The sequence below is a fragment of the Carcharhinus amblyrhynchos genome, chromosome 4 (assembly GCF_965287045.1).
Source record: "Carcharhinus amblyrhynchos chromosome 4, sCarAmb.v2.hapA, whole genome shotgun sequence".
In the NCBI taxonomy this organism is placed as follows: domain Eukaryota; kingdom Metazoa; phylum Chordata; class Chondrichthyes; order Carcharhiniformes; family Carcharhinidae; genus Carcharhinus; species Carcharhinus amblyrhynchos.
In genome coordinates, this window is record NC_137327.1 from 44,423,212 (window position 1) to 44,450,628 (window position 27,417).

At 40.6% G+C, this 27,417-nt stretch overlaps 1 protein-coding gene across 1 annotated transcript in view; it reads right to left on the bottom strand.

Moving 5' to 3' along the window:
* The window catches only part of LOC145342419 (dynein axonemal heavy chain 5-like), a 230,601-nt gene that overhangs the window by 148,065 nt on the left and 55,119 nt on the right, over positions 1 to 27,417 (bottom strand). Inside the window, exons 23-32 of the mRNA XM_080187984.1 lie at positions 27,049 to 27,151; positions 25,697 to 25,824; positions 22,077 to 22,278; positions 16,146 to 16,381; positions 14,062 to 14,280; positions 10,737 to 10,799; positions 9,205 to 9,443; positions 6,086 to 6,326; positions 4,511 to 4,710; positions 2,336 to 2,489 (exon numbers count right to left, since the gene is read on the bottom strand). Of these exons, the coding sequence (XP_080044110.1) occupies positions 2,336 to 2,489; positions 4,511 to 4,710; positions 6,086 to 6,326; positions 9,205 to 9,443; positions 10,737 to 10,799; positions 14,062 to 14,280; positions 16,146 to 16,381; positions 22,077 to 22,278; positions 25,697 to 25,824; positions 27,049 to 27,151 (1,785 nt within the window). The remainder of the gene's footprint in view (positions 1 to 2,335; positions 2,490 to 4,510; positions 4,711 to 6,085; positions 6,327 to 9,204; positions 9,444 to 10,736; positions 10,800 to 14,061; positions 14,281 to 16,145; positions 16,382 to 22,076; positions 22,279 to 25,696; positions 25,825 to 27,048; positions 27,152 to 27,417) is intronic.

Genomic DNA, 27,417 nt, shown 5'->3' on the forward strand with positions numbered 1-27,417 from the left:
ACTGACAGTGCAGTCTTTCTCCTGTTCTAAAGTTTCAGTTGTGACTCTAGCACATAGAAGATTTCAGTGATAACATCCTTACTGAACTGTAAAGATCTTCATTCATTGTTTCTTACTGACATTCAGATTGGAAAATTACATGTTGTGGATGTGTATGGTTGCTGTATGTTCATGATACTTCGAATGTTTTCTCACTAGCAGCCTTGCAGTGGGACAAGGGCACTTTAAGAGACTGATCATGAATCATATGCGTGGGCAAACAGGCAATGCAATATTGCAGCCTGTAGTGTTAGCATCCTCTCAATAAAGCCCTTTGCTAGTTTGAACATCTGAAGCCCACAGACTTAATTTTGAAGTGATCATAATGGCTTCCTGGTAATAACCCTTCTTCCTGCTCCTCCTCCCTCTTCCAGCAAGTTGTTGCGCTCATTTTGGCCTCTGCCCATTTTCCAAGCCATGCAGTATTCCAAGGAAATGTCTAAGATTGTAGGCAAATTTGGCTTGTGCAAAATCATTGAAGTCCCTCAACACCTGCCATATTGCAGGTGAAACTTTGGACAACAATCAAAACTCCAAAAACCTACAGCATCAAAACAACAGCCAGAAAAAAAAAACCAACTGATCTGTGATGATCTCATTAAATAATGTTAATTAATTTGGCAGGAGGGGTTGAGGGGTTACTGAATGCATATTCAGCCGTACGAAGTTCATAGAAGGGATTAACTGTAGCATTGAGCTCCAACATGCTGATATCATATCAGTATTATATGCTGATTGATGTCATGACCTGCCTGCTCTGTATACTTGGGGTTATGATTCACCGTGAGCACACTTATGCTGTCACCAATATGGCAGAGTCACAGTTTATCCTGTTCATGGCTTTACAGGCACCACTTAGAGCTTTGAAGGCTGTCAGAGTGCCCAAACTCTGCTGCAAAACCCCCCAATTTCTCACCCATATTGTTTTATGGATAACAATTGGTCTCCTGGACTTGTTTCAAATGCGTGAGGGGGTCAAAGAGGAATTTGCCAGAATGTTTTTCCCTAATTGTCAGTGGGTTTTCTTCCTCATGCCTCTCCCAGGAGATTACACGATTGAGGTGGGAGGGAGGAAAGAAATGTCTATTTATGTAGTGGTATATTTTTGAAGTACCAGTGGGTCTTTCTGTCCATCAGTTTTATATCTTTGTATATTGAACTTATTGCTCAGTTTCAGCAAAAAGCTGAGAATCATTTTTTTACTGTGCAGTTCAAATATACATGATAGCTCTGATTTAGATTTCCCATTTGGAATGAACAGTGACATTGTAAACCGATTCTTAACATTCAAAATTTCAATATGTATTTGATCCTTACCAGGGTGATGTGCAGGTTAGGTTGATTGGCCACACTAAATTGACCCAAGTGTCAGGGGGTAAATGTGTGGGATTACAGGAATAGGGCCTGGGTGGGATTGTGGTCGGTACAGACTTGATGGTCCGAATGGCTTCCTTCTGTACTGTAGGGATTCTAGTTTTATAGTGGTATATAGATTAAACATAATTCTATGTTAGTTTTTCCAGAGAATGAAGCTCCTCTGCATTAAAAAGCGAGCATGAGTGAGGCATCATTGTTTTAGAATACCATTTATATCAGTAACCACTTTGTAATTAAGGAGGCAAGTATGCATCCTTTTCATATTTGGATGTTTATTTATTAGTGTCACAAGAAGGCTTAGTTAACACTGCAATGAGGTTACTGTGAAAATCCCCTAGTCGCCACACTCCGGTGCCTGTTGGGGTACTTTTGGAGTGTAGCATGGTCAATGCACCTAACCACCTAATCAGGGCTGTGGGAGGAAACCAGAGCACCCTGAGGAAACCCATTCAGACACAGGGAGAATGTGCAGACTCCACATAGAGAGTGACCCAAGCCAGGAATCAAACTTGGGTCCCTGGCACTGTGAGGCAGCAGTGCTAACCACTGTGCCACCATGCCACCCATCACTGTTCCTGTCACTATAATTGATATCTTGGAGATATCAGATCTTCCCTCCAATTCACTCCCACATGAAATTCTGTACCTTTGCTTGCCTCTTTCTTGCTTGAAGCAACTCAGTGCTGGCAGCGAGGGGAGTGGGAACTTGAATATGTGCATACCCACACTTGTACGACCTAAGCATCAAAACACCAGCATTGATCATCACAACAAGCCCATCCCTGAGTTGTTTCTGTGAGGTCATTTGATGTCAGAAAAACCAAATATCACTTATTTGCCCATCAATCCAAAACTTTGATACTTTGCATGATCTTGCATTTCCAGGTGGAAATTTTATTTTAAATAAATGATAGCTGACCTTTGGAAGCTGCTTGGCAATGTCTCCACCGACGAACACTGCTTCCAGATAGATCCAAAGGTTTTGTACAGTCAGCCAGCTCTCAATGATATCTGTGGTGGAGGACAGTTTGTGTACCCATTTTTGAATATGTGCTTTAAATGGCACATTGTACCTGAGAGAGTAAAATAGGCATGTCAAATAAGCTCACTTTGACAATCGGGAGGAATTTACTGTTTTGTACTTTTTTTGCAGTTTTGGATATTGAGTTGAATTTACATTGGAATTGTTAATGTAAATTCAATGTATTCTTGTGTGAATGATGTTGTCAATAATCTTGACATTTACAGTTCATTTCAGGTGTTGATGTATCTATCTGTTTTTGAATAAATCTACTTTAGCAAATGCTGATGCCACTCAGGAAACAATCTGGGTTTTCAAACTGCTGAATTCATCAGTGTAGAAGAACTGAGTTAGCATGCAGCTCTTAAAAATAATGAATCTCATAATAGATCAATCTTTATACTCATTTAATAACCTACGATGATGAAATCTCTTACTGCATCTCTGACAATGAGTAACTGTCTACTCTCCTTAATTCAATGTTGTTTTAATCAAATATCCAATCATTTGAAATTATAAGGCACAGAATGTAAATGTAGATTATTTTGCAGTGATTTTCTGAACAGAATACTGATGATACTCTTTAATCGAATAAATTGTCAAAATTCAGTTTATATCGATATGAGCTTCAGATTGGAGAATGTAAAACTAGGTCACAGCCTCAGAATAAGAGATTGCCCATTTAGGACTGAGATGAGGAGAAATTTCCTCAACTCAAAGGATTGTGGATCTTAGGAATTCTCAATTCAGAGGGCTGTGGTGTTCAGTCATTGAATATATTCAAGATTGAGATTGATAGACATTTGGATCCTAAGGGAATTGAGGAATAAGGGGATAATTTGGGATGGAGGGCTTGAGGTAGAACCATGAACCATGATCATGTTACATGGTGTGGCAGGCTCAAATGACCAAATGGTCTATTCCAAATTGTGTTGTTTGTTTCTTATACTTTTTTTAAAATTCATGCATGAGACATGGACGTTGCTGGTTGGCCAGCATTCATTGCCCATCCTTAGTTACCCTTGGAGGGCAGTTGAGATTCAACCACATTGCTGTGGCTCTGGAGTCACACGTAAGCCAGACCAGGTAAGCATGGAAGATTTCCTTCCCTAAAGGACATTAGTGAACCAGATGAGTTTTCTGACAATCGACTATGGTTTAATGGTCATCAGTAGATTCTTAATTACAGATATTTGTACTTGAATTCAAATTTCACCATTTGCCATGGCGGGATTCGAGCCTGGGTCCCCAGAACATTAGTTGAGTTTCTGGATTAATAATCTAACGGTAATACCACAAGGCCATTGCCTCCCCATTGAATTATTGGGCGAACATTTCAGCCAGGATCTTTGCACTTTTAAGATCTGGTGCAGTCTTTTCCAAATTCTGTGTACAGACAAGCACCTGTTGATCCATACTATTTCATTCTACAATTTAATTAAACTTTCTCCAATGTCAGGTTGAAATTGAGACTTATTGTGTCATCCTTCTATTCCAAATCAGCTTTCTCAGAACTGTGGAGCCATTCAGGTTCCTCAATCTTCCTTACCTTGGATAATCTATGGGTTTTTGAAAAAGAAGTTTTGAATCACCTGAACACCAAATCTGGATATATCTAACTTTTCCTTATACTCTCTTCAGCTTTGACAGTTACTTGCATCCTGAACCCTGACCCATAATCTAGGCTCCTTCATTTGTTTTTAAATTATGATGGCGAAATTAAATAATAAAGGCAGCTTTCAGATCAAACCATCCAACTAGTTTTTATGTCAACCTGTTACCTGATATGCCGAAATCCACAATCGTGCATTATGTTTAATGGGATTGCCCTTAAGTTGCAATTTGGATAAGTACATGTCTGAATAGATGCTCTAATTATGATAAATTTTGAAGGTAGCATTATAATGTTCTGAAATTTGATTGAAATCAAAGTATAGATCCCCTGGAAGACTAAACAGTCATCTCACCAGCAAATAACATACCAAAAACAAATCCTCGCTTCTATCCATTTTCTTCGATTGGGGATGCATTTTCTTTGACAACTGATAAATGATGCACACATTGAGATCTTACCTATTATTCAGCAGAGAACCAAGAACCATTAAGCTATCTTCAGCAAAAGTGATGATCTCAGAAGTGCTGTCACCACGAAGAAGGAGTTCACCACGTGTTTTGAAATTGGAAAATGTGAAGTATCGATTATCCCACTCCACTAAGACCTGCTTCAGCTTCTGTTCAATATCTTTTTCCTTTACAGCACTGATGCAAATGTCCTGAAGCCCAAACATGATAGTCAGAATTCTGTTTTCAAATCTTTTTCACACACATTTATCATGGTTAATCTACCTAACCATGGTGAATCCATTTAACCTACGTATCTTTGGATACTAAGGGGGAATTTAACATGGCCAATCCATCTAAACTGCAAATCTTTGGATTGTGGAAGGAACCAGTGCACTTAAAGGAAATCCACACACAGTGCAATTTCCACACAGTCATCCGAGGCCAGAATCAAACCAAGGTCCCTGGCACTGTGAGGTAGCAGTGCTAACCACTGTGCCCTTATGCTGGGTATAAGTGAGGATCTCAATATTTTGCTTCATGTAAAAATATTGTTCGATCAAATAACACACGGCTCAAATAAAGTAAATAATTATAATAAATTATAATTAAATAAAGAATTATTGGGAATCAGAAAGTGGAAAAGGGAAAACTCAAATGTATAATGTACAGCTGTGTGACATTGTGGAGCTTAATGTTAGTTTAAGTAAGTAGGTTTTAATTATATTTGTTACTCTGTACTTTCATCAGTTTTCTGTAAAATGGAGGAGCTCACATCTCATCTCATATTACAAAAAAATTGTCAGTCTGTCTACCAAAATGTTGGAGGAATTTGAGCAAGGACACCTAGGGGTACAGTTTCTGCTCACAGTGAAGTTGGTTTTTGCAGTGTAAGCAGTGCAAAGTACATTAAGCACAACCAAGCTCAAATGATCTTCTGCGCCAGTTTGCGAAAGATTATGCTGGAAGCCAGCCCCATTTACAAAATTAGCCACTTCATAGGAATCATAGAATCCTACAGTGCAGAAGGAGGCCATTTGGCTCCCAGACAGGATCTATCTGTATAATTCCATGCTCCCTGATACTAAGGGGCAATTTAACATAGCCAATCCACCTAACCCGCACATCTTTTGACTGTGGGGGGAAACCCACACAAACATGGGGAGAATGTGCAAACTCCACATAGACAGTGACCCAAGCTGGGAATCAAACCCTGGTGCTGTGAGGCAGCAGGGCAACCACTATGGCTCCATGCCACCCCTAAATCAAATCTTCCCCAGGATAAAATCTTCTTTGGGAATTTCTATGAATTGCGCTCACTTGCAAGTCTTCAAGGATACTCTCAAAATTAGTTGGCTCTATTGGATGCAAGGAAATTAATGTGGAGGTTTAAAAAACTTTTGAATTTATTGTTTAAATTGAGTAATAAACTGACCATTGTACAATAACATTTGTTTTTTAAAAAATTGAAATCCTGTGGCATAGTTCTATTGGTTCAGATTTATTTTTAAATATTGACAGTCCCTAACCAGATCATAACAATAGTTAATAGCATAAATTCTTATATCTCTACAAATCAAGACTCACCTCAATCTCCTCTTTGTACTTTAACAGTGGGGCTTCCATAATATTGGACAATTTAAATGTTTCACTGTCAACATCAAAGTCATGATCTGTGACTTGGGCAATACGCTGCCAATGACGAGGCATCATGGCCTTGTTGGACATCATCTCTAACAGGGGGCAGCTTTCACTGAAGTCGTCAATAGTCTGCTTTAAATCAAGGTAGGCCGGCCAGTCCTTCAAACCTCGAGGCAATTTACGACACCTGAAATGCAGTTACTCCAATACTGATTATGCTGTAATCCGCTCCAACACAAACTATACTTCTGACAGGGCACACCTAGGAAGTGGACTTTCAAATTTACTCATTAGTAAGTTGTTGAGATGAAACAAAAACAATGGATTACTTTTCAATTGTCACTTTTCTGAAAATCAATTAACAATGTATTTTAAATTTCAGCTGACATTTTTGAAGTAGCGATCAGCTGGTTGTTACACACCCAGTCCAATTTTCCCCTGAAAGTCAATCAAAAGAGAAAGCAGAAAGGCAGCACGCCAGTGGCCAAACTGCTACTGCCCCCTTTCCATCCCAATCAAATTGAAAGTTCAACTAAATGACCAACAAATTGAACTATACAAACATAAAATGGGCTCCTAAGGGCCCAACTGATAGGTGCTGTGTGGTCCATCAAAACAATTAGGGCTCCTCCATCACTATCCAGAGCAGATACCTAAAACTGGCATGAAACCTTTTTCACCTGTAAATCTATCAACTATCTCCAAACCCCTTCACACAATTTGATTGCAAATGACCTCAAAAGATAAGGAATTTTAGACAACACCTCTCAAATCCACAAAGTATACCATCAAGAAAGATGAAGGCTGTCGACACAATGGGAACACCACCACCTCCAGGTCAATTATCATACTACTCATTGATATATCATTGGTCTGTCAGCATCCCTAGATCACAATCCTGGAATTCATTCCCTAACAGCACTATGGGTATACCTACACCACATGGATTGCAGTGATTCAAGAAAGAAACTCACCTCCACATTGTCAGGGATGTGGGCATTGCTGGCTAGGCTAGCATTTATTAGGGATGGGCAATAAATGCCAGCATTGCCAGTGATGTTCACATCTCATATGAAAAAAATTTAAAAGTTTATTTGGATTCTCAGCAGCCAAGCCAAAGGTATCTTAAATGGACTGCTGGAGGCTGTCATCCAAAGAGGCTTTAACTATTTTTTATTTGCTTCAGTGGGAAGCCAAGAAGAGTATTTCTACCCCTTTAGACTCTACCTTAAGCCTACCAAGTGCTGCTTGCCACCTCCCTATTCTTTCATTAAAACCACACAATCCCTGTGTTACTGTCAATCTACCTGTGATGCCACAGCTCACTGACATTAAACGGTTGAAGCTGGTTGACCAATTTGCATAATACTGCTGCTGAACACATTGGATGTGTGCTGCACCATGATTATGACACACTTTCTAGGCCAACGTCTTTATTAAATGTTCTATCTGGCAATGAAGAAATGATTTCTGCCCTTCAAGGAAGGGAACTAGCCACCCCAGTCCAGTCAGAATCTCTTCTCAAGAAGAGAGTGGGGAAGATCCAAATCCCCATGAGAATTAATCGCATTATTGCCTTCAGCATTACCAAAATTAACAACAAGTTCTGCCTTAAATGGTATCCACATCTCAAGAGCAAATAACTAAAAAAAAACATTTATTATAACATACTATTGGACAAAGTATGAAACACAATTGTCTGAAAAGTCATTATAAACTTCATCAGCAGAATTAGTCAATGGCTGGGATTTTCTGCCTCCAGTTCCTGTCCTGCCTCTGTCAACGGGGTTTCCCTTTGTTCGCGCCTCCACTGTCGGGAACCCGCGGAAACTCACCATTGGCAGAACAAGACGATCCCACCAGGTGGAATGACCAGAAAAGCCCACGCAGTATCAGCAGACAATAAACCTCAGTGTAGGACCCCAGCAAGTAATACAGAAAAAGGTAGCTGCCTTTGATATTACAATATAGACTGCTCAAACGAAGAAAATACTTTTATCTAAGTATTGCTAAAACGGTCCATGCTGTTGAAGTTTTTCATCTTGCACTCATCTGAACAATTTGCAAGAATACCAAATGTAAAGAGAAAACAATTCACGTTGCATGAGAAGACAGTGCTGATTGGTTGATGATTGGTAGAGACATTGCCATAGAGAATGCACCAGTTAACTGATGATGGACAGTTAACTTTTGTTTGAATTCAAACCAGGCAAGTTGACTCTGATTGGTTAAGGCATTGCCCAAGGAAATGAACCAAAGAATAGTTGTCACCCATCTTGTTTAGTTGAAAATGGTGCAATATGTGTACATGTTCTTTCCATCTGCAAAGGACAGGATCCTGTGTATTAATATATGCACTGATAATCTTAAATTGGTTATCAGTTTAATTCTTAGCACACTCAGATTGTTTGGCAAATGTTGTCCATTGAGGGTAGATAATGTTAAAATCTTGTCAGATCAAAAATACTGACTTCCATCCAAACCTATTCCTAATAAACCCTATCCTACAGTTCAAATCAATTCAACCCTCAAGCTTTTGCAACTACGTCAATCAACCAGCCTGGCCGACTGAAAGTGAATCGGAATCAAAAAAAATTATCAGCAATCCCTCCCTTCTTCCCACCCCCTCCCTCTCTGACTGATTTCATCATGTTCAGTGTTTTCTTAACTTTGAACATTTCAAAAAGTTGTGAAACTTTGCTAATCAAACACCTTGTGCCACTGATGAATTTGTGATGAAGATTGCCAAAATGATCAAACAGTGGGATGTGTGTTTTTGCAATACCAATAGTACTCATGTTGGACATTTCCCAGGCTGCTTCTTTGGTTTTGCACTTTGGTAGTTCAGTTTTTCCCAACCCCAAATGTATTTATATCCAAGCTTCAATCCCAGCAGACAATCTGAAAAAGGATAAGGAAATTCTGATACAAAGCTTTCTGAAGTAATTGGGACAATTGAAAATAATTGCCCGAATCGTTCTGCATGCGCGTAATCATTAAAAATGAAATCACAGAGTTGCGTAACATCAGTTGAAAACTCAGTAGAATACATACATCTAACCAACCTGTTTTGAAAATCCAGAAGTTCATCGTTTATCTTCTCTATGTTCACCTCAGACCAGAGAATGTCAAAGTAGCCATTCACTGTGTTGATAACATTATTATAGAGGCTATAAAGTTTTTGCAACAGGTTCAGCTCCTTCTTTATCTCCAACAACTGGGGACATTGTGTAACTGACAGTCCAAAGAGTTCCTCGCCAGCCGTGTAGGTGATGAATTTACGATAGAGGTTGTCAAAACGATTCTGCAATGATTTGATAGGATATCTTCTAATTAAACTTGCAACTTGTATAGCTTAGATTGACATAACAAACACCCCACAATTAAATTGTGTTCAGAAATCTATGCTTGTCAACCATTTCTATTTCCCTCAGAACAGAAATTTGCAATATTTTACCAAAAATAACTGAAGACACACGCCAATACTTCACAGTCCTTAAAATATAAAATTGTTAAAGTTGGAGATGTAATCAATCTTATCTAGGGAAAGTAGGTAACTGTTGAGATGAAAAATTATTTAATGTTTTCAGTTTACATTTCACTTAACTTTGGCTGATTTCATTTTTAAAAAATATATCTCTTGCTCCTTTTATTGATATTAAAGGGTTAATCAGAATGATTGTCAATAGGATGGGTTCTGTGCACTTTTATTACTTTATTTGCGGAGGTAATACTAGCACTCCCTACCTCTTCAATTACACCAAAGTCATAGAATCATCAAATCACTACAGTGCAGAAGGAGGCCATTTTGCCCATTGAGCCTGCACCAACCACAGTCCCACCCAGGCCTGATCCCTGTAATCCCCTGCATTTACCCTGCTAATCTACCTGAGGCTAAGGGGCAATTTAGCATGGCCAATCAACCTAACCTGACTATGGGAGGAAACCGGAGCACCCAGAGGAAACCCATGCAGACATAGGGAGAACATGCAAACTCTGCACAGTTATCCAAGGCTGGAATTGAGCCCGGGTCCCTGATGCTGTGATACTGTGCCACCGTGCCACCCTATGTACCGTACATTAAAAGCACCTTTTAATCACCAGCATCTCACTTCAATTCAGATTCATTTAAGCCCTTTGGTAAGCATCCAACTACTTGAATGAACTGACATAACATCCAATTACTTGAATGAACTGACATGGCTTGAATCCACTTAGTTTACTTAATTACTCTGCTTCTCACTCATGGGAGCAATGACCAAAGTAGATACACAGAGGCGAACCCTCATGGGTTTTTCCAAATTGATAGTACACAACCTTAAGCCAATACTGGGCAAACAAACAAATATAAGCAAACATTTCAACATTATATCAATTAAGTGACTCATCGAGAAGTGTAACAGGATTCATTATTAGAGAGGGCATACACTTTTTTTAAAACTCCATGAATAAAATTATTGCTTTCAAAATTACACCTTCCCGAAATTCTACTTATGTTATAAATAACAAGCATATTTAGATATTTTGTCAATAAAGAATAGAAAACATGACTTGCAAGCAGTTAGTTAAGCATGAACAAGTTCTGCAGTCACTGCACCTGATAAATAACCAATTGATCATTTGCTTCTTGTGGAGACAGTCCAGGCTGCATGGGGCCTCCCTATTGAAAAGAATGGAAGAAAGGATTTGGTTTTGCATTAGCAAAAAAAAAGGAAAGTGAAGAAAACAGGAAATAATCCTGGCAGACATGACAAAAACAAACTCCTGCAGGGAAAGACAGTCTTAAATTTCATCAAGAATTCCAAAGAACTCCCATTTTTACTGCAAAGGGAAATTAGTAGACCCAACACAGAATGCCAGGGATCTGAATATACCAAATCACAACTTTTTCTGGGATTTTGTCCTCTATTGGATTTGCAAGGTGCATGAGATTTGCACACAATGGCAGAATCTTCTGTTAGCAATGAGGTTATCATATTTAGGTAATCTGTCAACAAAGAATAGAAAACATGACTTGCAAGCAGCAGTTAAGTATGAACAAGTTCTGTGATCACTGCACCTGATAAATAACTAATTGATCATCTGCTTCTTGTGGAGAGAGTCCAGGCTGCATGGGGCCTCTCTATTGAAAAGGATGGAAGGACTACTGCAGGACCAGAAATACGTGACACTTCTGCTCATAGGCAGGACGGCTGGCCAGTTAGCTATTCAGTGTCGAGAAGGTTAAATGTTCAAGTCCCTTATTTAAAAAGGCACCTGGAGAGGCATTCATTCCCTGCAAATGGAATTATCAGTGTGGCTGTTCTTCTGGAGGCATTAACACTTTTTCAGCCAGTGGAAAACTACTGCTGCTACCATCATCAATCGTGTCTCAATGCAGACAATAAATGATCCCTTGGTTCAGCACTGCTTCCCTGCATGTTCTCCTCCTAATCATCTGGGAACAGCTGGAGGTCCTGCTTTCCAGGACTGGTTACAGGAAACACTCCCACTTGATCAAAGCAGCCTGGACAGAGATTGCAGTGGAAGTTAGTAGCTTATTGTGTCCGCAAGCAAAACTGTGTCTATTTTGGAAAAAGGATGAAAGATCTCCAGTGATCTGCAAGTGTAAATGGCACTACGTTTTTTTTTAATTCAGTTACGGGATGTGGGCATTGCAGGCTAGGCCAGCATTTATTGACCATTCCTAGTTGCCCTTGAAAAGATGGTGAAGCCCTCCCTTCTTGAACCTTTGATGTCCCTATTGTGTAGGTACATCCATAGTGCTGTTAGGGAGGGAATTGCAGGATTTTGACCCAGCAACAGTGAAGGAAGATGATATATATCCAAGTCAGGATGGTAAGTGACTTGGAGGAGAACCTCCAGGTGATGGTGTTCCCAGGTATCTGCTGCTCTTGTCCTTCTGGAGGGTAGTGCTTGTGGGTTTTGAAAGTACTAGCAAAGGAACCTTAGCGAGTTCATTTTGTGCACTTGACTTTCATTGGAGCTTTAAGCAAAATAAATATGCAATTGGAGAAGGTGGCCAGACAGGAGTTTGGGTTTCAAGCTTCAGAATCAGGCGGAACATGTGGACTGTATTTGTGGAAGCTACTTCATGGTGTGAAAGTTGTACCATTTGCAAGACAGTGCATTTGTGAAACACTTAGGTCATAGGAGCTGTCAGATATGCAAATCTATCAAATCTATTAAAAAGGAAATCTTGACACTTGCAAATCAGAACCTTGATCTGCTGCTGTCAATCCATTGACAGCTTAATACCATAGTTTCATCCCATCATCGAGAAACTGACCTCCTGCACAATTAATTGCCCATGCCCACTTCACTTCCAGATCCAAGAGCTTCACAAGATTGTGACCACTGTCGTAAGCATCTGCTAATTCTATGTAAATAAAATGCCCCCAGTTACCAAGAAAATTCATATGGGGTCAGTGCTGGATAGCACCAAGTGATTTTTGAAGACTTTATTTTCATTAAATGGAATAGAAGTCTATTATACTCTGTAATAATACTACTTAACATGTTCATATCACAGAATTGTTTCAGTACAGAAGGCAGCCATTTGGCCCATCGTGTCTGCATTGACTTTCTAAATGAGCAACCCACCCCTGCCTTCTCCCTATAACCCTGCACATCCTTCATTTTCAGTTAACTTAATTCCCTTTTGAATGCTTTAGTTGGGAATTAGACTGTTACGTGAAAAGGATGAATATGCAGGATTATGAGGAGAAGGTGGGGGTATGGCAGTAGGTGACTGTACAAAATGACAACATCTGCTCTTTCAATAGAATCAGTAAGTGAGAGGATATCTTCTTTAAGATTCTGGGTTATTGTTCTCAAAAAGTGGTTACATTACATTAGTAAGTGAAATCATTACATAATATTAGATGCAGAAGAATAAAATTTTCAGTATTGAATGGCGAAACTATTTAACTATGCAGTCACACCATACTCAAGTCACATCCTGTTGTGACCCACATCCATACAACTGTAATTTTCAATAGAAACTTTCACAGAGCACTTGCACACCAGAATTAGAGAGCCAAATGTGAAATCCCTACTGCAAGCTCATCAAAGGTCAGCTAACGCAGCACAAAGCAAAACTGAGACCCACGATCTTCCTGGCTTGTACCACAACATGTATATATTCACTGAGCTACATGGGCTGATGGGGATGGGGGGGGTGTATATTCTATTCATTGTGGGTTTTTTTCTTGACTTCCATTTTCATAATCCAATAGCAATTGTGTGTATTGGAAAAGCAACAAACTTTTCACATTTTTGTATACTGATTTTAACACTTCAGTAATGACATTTAATGATGTGCTGGCTCCACTGCCATTTCTCAATTTCAATTACATTCTGCAAATATACTGTCCTCCCTGTGGGCAATGTTTGAAAATTGTTTGTGAAATCTTACATCCATTTTCTTCCATAATAAGGACAGCTACTTCAGTGAGCCTTCCCTAGAGTGTTCTTTTAATTGATTCAATTCAAGTCGACATCAGTATGTTATCGAATATGTACTGAACTCACATTGCATGACTGCAATGAATGGGACCACAGGGAATGGCAGACACTGCATGAGCAAAATCCACATCAAAGCAAATCCTTAATATAATAAAGACTGACTTAATTTTCTATTGACACTTTACTGCAATGAAACTGGAGACAAGCATAGTTATAAAATCATTTGCAGTTATTTTGCTTTTCAAACTAAAACTATATGAGTTTTGTGCAAATATGTAACCTCTTATTCTAAAATAAATTAACATTTTAATTAGTTTATTTTTACTTATGCATGAGCCAAGAAAGTTCAATTAGTCATTTAGTGACTTATCATTTCACTTAAAAGATTTATAAGCCAGAATAGGTCAAACATTTATCAGGAATGTAACCTGTGTTTAATGTAGCGTTAATATTACCTTCTCATAGTCACAACAAAATGTATTAGAATCTTCTATGAATGTTTTAACATCAATGATTAGTTCAGCACGGAATGAAGGTTGCAAAGAAATGAGATGATTCTGTACTTCTGTTGCACGTAAAAGGAGCTTTTCCCACGTGTAACACAATGTATCCACTCTGTCAGAGTCTTCTTTCACTACTTGGATTTCATATTTATTTAACATGGCAAAAAATTCCTGCATTGTTTTAAAGGAGAAGTCAATAAAGAAAAAAAACTGCTTTCAATATATGCATCTTTTTGTCTTACTGTTAACTTTTTCTTTATTTTCTACCAGCATGACCTGACAAGTGTTCTCATTGACATGTCATGCTCTTTCAAAGCTGTCCCTACAGTTAACTGCAGAATGCCAAGAATAAACTTGCAAAAGCAAACACAATTTAATCAAATTTGTTTCAAAATGAAAAGTGATTTTCCAACCAGTTAAGTTAAGCAACTTCAAGGGATTGTTAGCACTATTTTGAAGATTTTGAGGTCTTTGAACAATATTGCTAATCCATCAGCCTATTGAGGTTTCAATATACATGTTACATATAATTTTACAGCACAGAAACAGGCCATTTAGCCCAACAGCTCCATGAGTGTTTACGATCCACTTAAGCCACCAGCCATCTTACTTAATTGCACCTTGTCAACACATCCTTTTATTCTTTTCTCCTTCATATGTTATTTAGCTTCCCACATTTAAGATATAGGGAGTGATTCTCCCATCCCACTGAACTGCATTTCTGGAGATCAGGTCTGCAGGGGGCTGGTTGGGTGGTGTTGGGGGGAAATGGAGGGGTTGATTTCAAAGCTGGCCCAGACATGTTCAGGGAGCCAGCAATCAGGCCATGGGGGTGGGAAGGCTGGAAATGTGGGGTTGTGGGGCTGGCCTGTGATTGAGCTGCCCAGCAATCGGGAGGCCGGCAGAGCGGGGCCACTGCGCACACACACCAATCTCTGCTCTGACAGATCGGTGTATGTGAAGTGGCTTGCTCAGCACCATGCTGCCAGCCTCTTCAACGGGAATAGGTCCCGCCCATTGATCTTTCACATGATTTACGCTAGTGTACTCTGCAATGCACAGAGTGCGGGAGGTTCAGTTTAAAACTCCTGCTGAAAACAAACATGATTTACTCCAGTTTTTACACGAATTTGACACTTAGAATTTTTTGGGGAGAATATCCCCTTTAATGTGCAGTTGAAGGAGATTTAATATAAATCATGGTACTGTTTTTAAACATCATATCAGAGTAAGAAAAGAGTGGTTAACTTTGTCTCATTAAACCAGTTAGGTTAACTTCTGGGGAGCAGAACACTGCCCTAAAATTTTGTCACCAATATTAGCATAAAGCAATCTAGGGTCAATTATAGTGCATGGTGGCACAGTGGATAGCACTGTTGCCTCTCAGTGCCAGGATTCGATTTCAGCCTCAGGTGACTATGCATGGAGTTTGCACATTCTTTCTGTGTCTGCATAGGTTTCCTTGAGGTGCTCCAGTTTCCTCTCATTGTCCAAAGATGTACAGGTTAGGAAGCTTGGCCCCTTTGTGTCCAAAGGTGTGTTGGATAGTTGGATTAACCATGGTAAATGCACAGGATTATGGGCATAGGATGGAGGGGAAGGCCTGGATGGGATGCTCTTTCAGAGAGGTGGAGAAAACTTGATGGGCCAAATGGCCCGTTTCTGCTGTGGATGGATTCTATGGTTCTATAAATATAGATGAATTGCAATCTAAAATGTCTGCATTATGTTCAGCCTCAGAACAGCCTCTGCTGTGAGAATTATGGGTAAATTAATGGAATAAACACAGGACTCTCCAGGAACTGCTTTAAATTTTGCAAATTCTTTCACATAACAGTCTCTCAGAATAATTCATTTTCATGTCATTGGACAGGGATTTTCACCCTGCCAAGTTAGGTTGATTCTTTTAAGGTAGAGGTGAAAAGACCAGATAGCATTTAGAAGTTTACTATTTTATATGTATTATTACCTAAAACTATTGCAAACAAATAACTATTGTGATAAGATGATTGAATAAAAGTGGAAAAAAATGTTACCTCAATAGGTCCAATCTGTAAATCAATGTCAATCTGTTTCTCCCGGATCTCTTTCAAAGAACCCATGATTATTCTTATATCATCCATATCACTGACTGGGCGATTTAGTTTCTTAGAAGTTTCTTCTACGAAAGTCAAGACATTATCCAGATTTGTCCTATAAATTTCATTGCAGTGGTGGGAATACTCAAACATCCAAGCTCTGCTTTCTTCAATCAAGGCTACCTTCAAATCATCTGTTTTTAAAAGATATACAAAACCATTAAAATAATAAAATCAGATCATCACTAAATCTCTGATTTCTCAGGGCAGAAAGTCTACTTCTCATATGTCCATGACCACAGCAAAGAATATTTTTGATATTTACAGACATAAGGAGGGTTTGAACAGCATTGAAAGAATGAGATCAAGTCACTTGTAGTCCTATTACTGTCACCATGATCTTTTAGTCTATCTTCCATGGTGTTGAACATGGAGAGTCAGACCTTAGTCTGACCTAGTTTCAGTGTGAGGTGAAAAAGGAATAATTGTACTCAGTCACACAGACATAATTCAATCTTTACTTTAAAGTCATACATTCTAACTTTTATTTTTACATTGCTATTATATGCTCCTGGGAGCAAAGTTGGATAGTCTCCAAGAACAGGTGCCAAATACACTGCATCATTGACTGCGTCAGTGCCAGCAATATAACCCCAAGGACTGGATGCAGTGCCAAAGGAAGTTCAATGGCCTTACGGGTGGTCGATATGAGTAAATGTATCTTCAAATATCACACCTTTACATGGCTGGGGAGCAGATCACACTGTTCAATTCACCAATCAATAATCTTTATCAAACATGAATCAGAATCATACTTCATTCCCTCACACATTTAGCACTGCTGCAAGCCTCACACACACACACATCTCAAAGCTTGCACATGTTGCCAGTAATTCAACTATGACAGCCACATAACACAAGCAGATTGCATCACATTCACTGACACACTCCCCTTTCTTTTGCAGCACAAGATGACAAACAACTGCAGCAGTCATCAAGGAGGAAATAGCGAGGCATCTTGAGGGGAATTGCTTGATAGAGCAGACGCAGCACGGTTTCGTTAAGGGGAAGTCGTGTCTGACAAATTTACTGGAGTTCTATGAGGATGTGTCTAGGGCGGTGGATAGAGGAGAGCCGGTGGATGTGGTCTTTCTTGATTATCAGAAGGCGTTCGACAAGGTACCTCACAAGAGGTTATTGCAGAAGGTAAGGGGACATGGAGTTGGGGGTAGGGTGTTAGCATGGATAGAGGATTGGTTGTCAAATAGGAGGCAGAGAGTGGGGGTCAATGGGTGCTATTCGGATTGGCGGTTGGTGACTAGTGGAGTGCCCCAGGGGTCGGTGCTGGGGCCTCAGCTATTTACCATTTATATAGATGATCTGGAGGAGGGAACCGAGTGTATGGTGTCGAAATTTGCTGATGACACCAAGATTGGTGGAACGGCAAATTGCGCGGAGGGTGTGGAGAGTCTACAGAAGGATCTAGATAGGCTGGGCGAATGGGCCAGGAAATGGCAAATGGAATTTAATGTTGGCGAGTGTGAGGTGGTCCACTTTGGTAGGAATAATGGTAGGAAGGATTATTACTTACGTGGCGAAAAACTGCAGCAGGCAATGGTGCAGAGGGACCTCGGGGTCCTTGTGCATGAGTCACAAAAACCCAGCTTGCAGGTGCAGCAGGTGGTCAGGAAGGCAAATGGGATGCTGGCCTTCATAGCGAGGGGGATTGAATATAAAAGTAGGGAGGTCTTGCTGCGGCTGTATAGGGCATTGGTGAGGCCGCAGCTGGAGTACTGTGTGCAGTTTTGGGCGCCGTACTTACGCAAGGATATTTTGGCCTTGGAGGGAGTGCAGACGAGGTTTACTAGGCTGATGCCGGAGTTGAGGGGGTTGAGCTATGAGGGGAGGCTGAATAAACTAGGCTTGTACTCATCAGAGTTTAGAAGAATGAGGGGAGATCTCATTGAGACGTATAAGATGATGAATGGGATGGATAGGATAGAGGTGGAGAGACTCTTCCCGCTCAGAAAAGACAGTAGGACTAGGGGGCACAGCCTCAGGATAAAGGGGGGGGCGGTTTAGAACGGAGTTGAGGAAGAACTTCTTCACTCAAAGGGTGGTGAATCTCTGGAATTCTCTGCCCATTGAAGTGGTGGAGGCTACCTCGCTAAATATTTTTAAGACGCAGGTTGATGGGTTTTTGATAAGAGAGGGGATTAAGGGTTATGGGGAGAGGGCGGGAATGTGGAACTGAGCCACGACAGATCAGCCATGATCATATTGAGTGGCGGGGCAGGCTCGAAGGGCTAGATGGCCTACTCCTGCTCCTATTTCTTATGTTCTTATGTTCTTATGTATCCCATTGAATAGGGACAGGCATGATTGCAGGTCCTTATCCCCACAGTGGTGGTTGTTACCATTGGTATGACTGGAATGAGACCATGGCCAGCAGCATGGCTGAAAGCATCATAATATCCTACCAAATCCTCCTTGTCACATCCTACTTCCTCCACATTACACAACCTATTCTAATTTACAAGCTGCAGAGAATCAAAGCAGATGGTCTTGTGGCGCAGTGGGTAGTGTCCTGTTTCTGAGTCAGAAGCTCTTTGGTCAAGTCCCATTCAAGGAATTGATGGCCAAGGAAGCTGCATTGCAGCATGGCCAAAATAGGTGAGTACCTAACTGTAAATCTTTCCAACACACACCCAGTGCCAAGCGATAAGAGTAGAAGAGATTCTTGATCAGCCAAGTAATATAAAGAATTGGAACCTCCAGCACCACTATCCATAGCTCCAGACTACAACATGCATGTAAAAACTACATATTACCACAGCAACTCAGGCTCCCTGACTGAACTGCAACAAACTCTTATGGTCTAAACATGCACAACTTACTTCCCTCCTGTCCCCTCTGCACAACCCCACTTTGTGCCTTTTTTTTCCAGATGTATAGACAGGATCTGCACGTGGTGAATCACTGGGTATAAATGGCCTGTTACCAGTCCAGGGGGCAAGGGTAGTGCAGGTATTAGCTGGCCTGAGGCTCCACTGCAGAGGATTTAGGGGAGGACTTTGCTAGGGCACTCTGTGGACAGAGGCTGATGGATATGTACACAGAAATGACTAGTGCACTAACAGGTCTACCAAAAAGTCTGCAGTTGCTACAAGGGAGCATGGAGGAGACTGGCATCAACTTATCACAGGTTGTTTGGAGCCAATCCTGTCCAACATTGAAAGGTGGTCAACTCCATTACCATAGTTGTGTCCCTACTACAATGTGGTCCCAGATTGGCAATGTGTCAGCATCTATTACAGTACAGGTTCTGTGAGTGGTGCTGTGAAAGTTCAGGCCAATATCATGCAAGCTCAGCTTGTTGGCATACAAACTCAGACTACCCCCATCATGGCTGTGGATACCAATGTTGGTCCAGAAAGCTGTCATCCTTCAAATTACAAAGATTGCTGAGGAATGCCCCGGGTATGAATTACAGTGGATCCATGGAGAGCGAACATTCGTCCTTCCACCACTGCCAATGACAGTGCTATTGCATAACAGCCAGCACTGGCTGTGCCTCCCATGCCAAGGTGCAGTATAGTTTGAAGCTAGACCTTCTAGAATAGAACTGCTCATGGTCTTCCTACAAGGCCATCGTCCATCTCAAACACTGAAAGTCAGCATTCTTCCTCCAGCCATGCTGCACCCACTTGGGTAGTTACTGCATAAGAGTGCTATGAAAGGCAAAGGCACACAGAATTAGTTGACTTTGATTAGTTGACTTTGGTATGGAACACTGGATGATTTGTTTTATCAGGTTGGTTTGAAATGTTTGTTCTGTAGTTGTTTTTATTACATTATTGTGACCAGGAAGACACAATGATGGTCTGTGGCACAGGAAATGCAAGGTGTGGGACAGTTGACCAATACTATAGCAGTCAGATGAATCAATCATTCAGAACCTGGTCAAAAAGAGGTTAAGTTGGTTGTCTCTTCCCTTCCTTCTCCTCAGCCTGTTGTTGTATCACCTCACAATGGGAGGGTGTGCAGTGTACACCTGAATTTTGCAGCCCTCCTATCCACAATTTTACTGGAAACTGTGATGCAGCATTTCCACTGATGGGAGAATATAATTGCAATACAATCAGGAGCTCACGGTCTTGCTCGGCGAGATCATAAAATCTCACCCAAGACCAACAGAAACTTCCGTTCTGGGAACCTCACCCGCCCCAATTCCTGGGCGAGCAAGGTGGTAATTTGGCCAACATGTTTGCAGAGGCAGTTCCATTATAAATGTAGACATCAGATTTGATAATAGAAAGAACTGTAGCAATTATATATTTTTTAATTGTATACAGGAGCTTTTTAGTTCGACGTGAACAATCAGGAATTTGTCCATGCAGTACTCCTTTACCAAGTGTGGAAAGGGAGCTGATGGGCAAAATGTAGCATAGGGCATGTTCAGCTCATTCAGCAGGCAGCATTGAACTATAACTGGTTAGAAATCCCATACCCATTACCTAAGCAGATTGGAAATCTAACTGAGTTCAGGGCTTGGCCAAAATTGAGCAGTTAAACCAGAGCTTTGAAGAGGCCACTTGAGTCTGTTATAAAAAAGATAAGTAACAATTTGTTTAGTTACTTGCGTGAGCAAGAGTTTTGACTCCACAGGTGCTATTTTGTTTTGCTGAAGATAAAGGGGCACGCAGTAGAGATGTTGCCTTTGACCAGGAACTTGTTCTCTCTGTCCGGTCGGAGCATTTGCTAAATTGCAACAAGGTGAGCTCATCACAAAGCTGGTCCTGACTTCCATGACAAGCATGGAAGTGCGGTGCTTGTGAGAGGATTAGCATTCGCTGTTTCAGTGTGGGGTTATGTTGCAACACAGGCTGGGCTCACATGGAACATGTCTCCTATTAGCAAAATCACTTCTCAAAACTGGAGGGAAGACTAGATGAACAGACCAAGTGTTTGCAAGCAATTGCGTACAGATGGGCAAATTTGCTTCTAGCCTCATGGCTTCTGCTGTACTGATTACCTCTGTATATTGGGTTTCATAAATCAATAAACTATATAAACATTAAAAAAACTGCCATTCACATCCTGAACCATTTTCCTGGTTCCTTCCCTCCCCATCTGGACTCGCATGCTCTCTGCTGTTGGTGTCTCCACTAGTCAACCTTCATTATTTTTTGTAGCCAGAACAATGCCTCTTGGAGACATCAATTGTGTCCTACTGACAAAGGATGACCATTTTCATTGACCCTCTTGCTCATTAGTCTCAGTATGGTCAACTTCAAATTGAAGTTGAGTGCAAACCAATTTCCAAATGATGTGTTGTAATGCTATTTCTGAAATCTAGAATATTGCTAAACTTTTGTCTCAATCGGATCTAAATCCTTCACAAAGGCATGCAATTCTTTCAAATGTGTCATTTTGAAAAACCTTTAGATATATTTCCTCCCTTCAACTGGAAGGTTACCTTGTATGTTATCAGAATAGCCTCAATTTGGTTCTTCACTTAAAGGTGATATAGCAGAGTTAGACAAGCAATCAAAATAATGTCTTCTTTACAGCATCACAACCATGTTATTGTTGTCTATACTTTGCTAAAAAGTGTAATACATTCAATGTTAAATATTGAAAGAAGCAGTCACTATTATTTTGCTGCCATCAAATTAATGCGAAGCCAAATTGAATTTAATACTCACATTTCCAGAGGCTTTACAAGTGTAAATGAAAATTGTACTTTAAACAAAATGCTGGATTATTAAACAAATGCTTAAAATAGTAAAAACTTTGTCCAACTGTTTTTTTTTCTCCTTTAATTGATTTTTATCTTTGCAAAAATCATAGCACTGAATTTCATAAATTAAGCTTTGGAGAAAATACCTGAGCACAGTGCAAGAGCACCCATATATATGACCCGAGGTTCAGCTTGAATTTGGACTTGCAGGTTGTGATAAAATGTGATTTGGAATTCAAAGGCAGACAGTGAAGAGTAATCATCAATAAACTTTGCAAGAGTTTTTTCACGATCTTGTCTCCAGATATGCTTGTACTTGCTGAATTTTTCTAGAATTTCTTGTAGCCCCTAGGACAAACCAAAAACTTGAGAATTTTAACAGCAATGAAACGTTAACAAAAGTATTATCACATCTTGGGCTTGATCGAAACAAGATCCAAGCTAACAGGATGGGGCATTACACCCACTCCTGGGCTTGATCTTAGTCCAAAGGTTGAAATGGCTTTGACCTACTTGGCTAACTTGATTATAGCAGATGCCATTTCCCTAGCTCTGCACGCAACTCTGGGACACCTAGAGTAACAAGGACATTTATATCAGACTCCTATTTATTGACTACAGCTCAGCCTTCTATGAGGATGTGTCTAGGGCAGTGGATAGAGGAGAGCCGGTGGATGTGGTCTTTCTGGATTTTCAGAAGGCGTTTGACAAAGTACCTCATAAGAGGTTATTGCAGAAGGTAAGGGGACATGGAGTTGGGGGTAGGGTGTTAGCGTGGATAGAGGATTGGTTGTCAAATAGGAGGCAGAGAGTGGGGGTCAACGGGTGCTATTTGGATTGGCGGATGGTGACTAGTGGAGTGCCCCAGGGGTTGGTGCTGGGGCCTCAGCTTTTTACCATTTATATAGATGATCTGGAGGAGGGAACCGAGTGTAGGGTGTCAAAATTTGCTGATGACACCAGATTGGGGGAATGGCAAATTGTGCGGAGGGTGTGGAGAGTCTGCAGAAGGATCTAGATAGGCTGGGCGAATGGGCCAGGAAATGGCAAATGGAATTTAATGTTGGCAAGTGTGAGGTGGTCCACTTTGGTAGGAAGAATGGTAGGAAGGACTATTACTTACATGGCGAAAAACTACAGCAGGCGACGGTGCAGAGGGACCTCGGGGTCCTTGTGCATGAGTCGCAAAAACCCAGCTTGCAGGTGCAGCAGGTGGTCAGGAAGGCGAATGGGATGCTGGCCTTCATAGCGAGGGGGATTGAATATAAAAGTAGGGAGGTCTTGCTGCAGCTGTATAGGGCATTGGTGAGGCCGCAGCTGGAGTACTGTGTGCAGTTTTGGGCACCGCACCTGTGCAAAGATATTTTGGCCTTGGAGGGAGTGCAGAGGAGGTTTACTAGGCTGATACCGGAGTTGAGGGGGTTGAGCTATGAGGAGAGGCTGAATAAACTAGGCTCGTTAGAGTTTAGAAGAATGAGGGGAGATCTCATTGAGACGTATAAGATGATGAATGGGATGGATAGGATAGAAGTGGAGAGACTCTTCCCGCTCAAAAAAGACAGTAGGACTAGGGGGCACAGCCTCAAGATAAAGGGGGGGGGCGGTTTAGAACGGAGTTGAGGAGGAACTTCTTCACTCAAAGGGTGGTGAATCTCTGGAATTCTCTGCCCGTTGAAGTGGTGGAGGCTGCCTCGCTAAATATTTTTAAGAAGCAGGTTGATGGGTTTTTGATAAGAGAGGGGATTAAGGGTTATGGGGAGAGGGCGGGAAAGTGGAACTGAGCCACGACAGATCAGCCATGATCTTATTGAATGGCGGGGCAGGCTCGAAGGGCCAGATGGCCTACTCCTGCTCCTATTTCTTATGTTCTTATGTTCTTATGTTCTTCAACACCATTATTCCCACAAAACTCATCTCCAAACTCCTTGGCCTGGGCCTTGGCACCTCCCTCTGCAACTGGATCCTGAACTTCCTAACTCACAGACAACAATCACTAATGATAGGCAACAACACCTCCTCCACGATCATCCTCAACATCGGTGCCCATAAGCCCCCTACTATACTCCTTATACACCTATGACTGTGTGGCCAAATTCCCCTCCAGTTCAATTTTCATATTTGCTGACAACACCACTGTAGTGGGTCGGATCTCAAACAATGATGAGACAGAGTACAGGAATGAGAGAGAATCTAGCGAACTGGTGCGGCAACAATAATCTCTCCCTCAATGTCGACAAAATGAAGGAGATTGTCATCAACATCAGGATGCGTAAAGAAGAACATGCCCCTGTCTACAAAAATGGGGATGAAGTAGAAAGGGTCGAGATCTTCAAGTTTTTAGGCATCCAAATCACTAACAACCTATCCTGGTCCCCTCCCATGCTGATACTATAGTTAAGAAAGCCCACCAACATCTCTACGTTCTCAGAAGACTAAGGAAATTTGGCATGTCAGCTACAACTCTCATCAACTTTTACAGATGCACCATTGAAAGCATTCTTTCTGTTTATATCACAGGTTAGTATGGCTCCTGCTCTGCCCAAGTTATTGAGTTAGAGAAAGCTGCTGAGGAGTCGGGAATATTCTTCCAGGGAAGTGTTAAACGTTTTGGCAACCTCACATGCCGTTACTAGATGCTGTATTATAAATTAGATGTGTTTTTACTGCAGTGATTAATCATAGGGTTCTATCCTGGAAAGGTAAGTTGACCATTATGTTGATCAGCATGGTGTAAGAGTTGAGAGTACTATGAATAATTTTTCCACTGGAAAAGGTATAAAATGCATTCAAAACTGAAGAAAACAGTGCTTATGAACTCTAGTGTCGTGATCTAAAGTGATTTAACAGTCCACAGTGTTTAAAATTTGAAAAGAATGGTCTGCAGCTTTCACTTAGCAGATAAAAAGCAAGGAACTACAAAAGGTCGTGAATGTAGCCCAATCCACCACGCAAACCAGCCTCCCATCCATTGACGCTGTCTACACTTCCCACCGCCTCGGCAAAGCAGCTAGCATAATTAAGAACCCTACACACCCCGGACATTCTCTCTTCCACCTTCTATCTTTAGGAAAAAGATACAAAAATCTAAGGTCACATACCAACCAACTCAAGGACAGCTTCTTCCCTGCTGCTGTCAGGCTTTTGAATGGACTTATCTTGCATTAAATTGATCTCTCTCTACACCCTAGCTATCACTGTAACACTACATGTTGCACTCCTTTCCTTCTCTATGAACAGAATGTTTTGTCTGCATTGCGCACAAGAAACAATACTTTTCACTGTATCTTAATACCTGTGACAATAAATCAAATCAAAATCAAAATTACACTATCCTAGCTCAGGGAAACCATGATTGCAGGCATCTGCATAACTCCCAGTGCAATGGGCTAACCACGTCCCTTGCGTGATCATGGTTTCACCCCTGAGAAGTTTCATTTCATTGCTGTGCAATCGCCCATAAGGCTCAGCCAAGATCTGTTGAAATCTGTCACATCCACTAATTAAATTGAGGTTGAGACAAGGCTGGGATTCAAATAAAAGGTTCCATCAAAAAACATTTTAGGAATGACTTTCAGAAATAAACATATCAAGCAAATGAAAAATTACTATGAGCAGCTATTTTACAATTATTCGTACCATGTTTCCCTCCCCATTATTTTAACAGGTTTTTACTCATACAAATTAATGTTTCACTAACTGGAAAGTGCAATTAGATCCAACTCCAATTAAACATCACTCACAGTAATTTCCAAGCTAATCATTTTACCTTTCTAAATAAAGTTGCAGATGATGAAATTAGAGAAACCAGCTTAATTATCTCTTTATTTTCTGAAATTATCTTGTAGTAATTGTTAGGCTGGGCATAGACAGCAACCACATCTGGCACAGCATTATCTGCACATGAAAATAAGACAGTAAATTTTGCTGGTATTCTGTCATAGAAGAGCAAATTAGTGTCTTATCAGATTACATAGGATTTCCAAAAATACTGCATAAACAACTGACTTTGAGATGCACTCCCTATTGCTGTTTACACACAGCAGTATCCTACTACACCAATGGGATCAAACAGCAAATAATCTAAGATGGATTTCCATGTCATTTTACAATTAGGAATGAAGTTTGGAATCATCAAAACTTTGTTTTTTCACATTCCAAATTTAATTTTCCAACAAAAAATTGCCCAACACAAATTTCCTACAGGCAGGGAGGTTAGGTAATCCACTCACAACCCTTTGATATCAGGGTCCACCACTGACAGCCTTTGCAGAAAGTCATTTTTCCTATCTCTAATATTTTCATTAGGTTCGGTAGATTTTGGAAGGCTTCTGAAAACCCAACTCGTTAGTGAGTTAGAGAAAGCTGCTGAGAAGTTGGGAATATTCTTCCAGGGAAGTGTTAAATGTTTTGGCAACCTCACATGTCATTATTAGATGCTGTATTATAAATTAGATGTGTTTTTATTGCAGTGATTAATCATACGGTTCCACCCTGGAAAGGTAAGTTGACCATTATGTTGATCAGCATGGTGTAAGAGTTGAGAGTACTATGAATAATTTTTCCACTGGAAAAGGTATAAAATGCATTCAAAACTGAAGAAAACAGTGCTTGTGAATTCTAGTGTCATGATCTAAAGTGATTTAACAGTCCACAGTGTTTAAAATTTGAAAAGAATGGTCTGCAGCTTTCACTTTGCAGATAAAAAGCAGCCAACTGTTCCTGGATTGCTTTAATTGACTAGCCATCTGGTGTAGCTTATAAAAAGATCTAACCTTTTTTTTCCAGTTTCTGTGGGATCCATTATCTGAAGTAGTAAATGTTTGCTTTCGCGGCTGAGACCATATGATTGCTTGGCTAAGTTTCAAAATTTCAGAACTACATCTCAGGAAAATTCACTACTGTCCCATTCTAGGTGCCAATTTATGATCTGATGATCTTATTAGAAAACTATGAATTTCTGCACAAGTTGGAGCTGGCACGTGAAGAGAAATGAGGAAATGAGGGAACCAGTTAAGAGGCATCTCCAAGCCTGGTGCCTTCAGTCAGTAATGTGATTGCTGCAGTTTGCGCATGTCTTGGTGCAGCACAAGTACCTGCATTCATTAATGTGGAAATTACCTGCTATATTGCCTTCATGAGAATCCACAAAGACATCAATGGGGCGATCACTCTTTTTTTCATTTCTTTGTAATTCAGCTGTTCGATGGTCACTCATTTTTTTCTGTCAATGAAATTATTTCAGTCTCTGTAAATAATTGTCAGGTGCACCAGCCATTTCAGCTCATCAGTGCTTTTCACTGTATTTTTTCAGGTAGCTTTCATAGCACAATATGGCTAATATTTCACTCTTACTGCAAGTTCACAAGCTGAGGCTTCTTTAATGCTATACACTACCTCGCTTTATAAGTAGGAAGGTATTTCATGCCTGCTGGCATTTACATCATTGATCTCCACAGAGTTCAATTTGACATTTTCTAGAAATTTCCA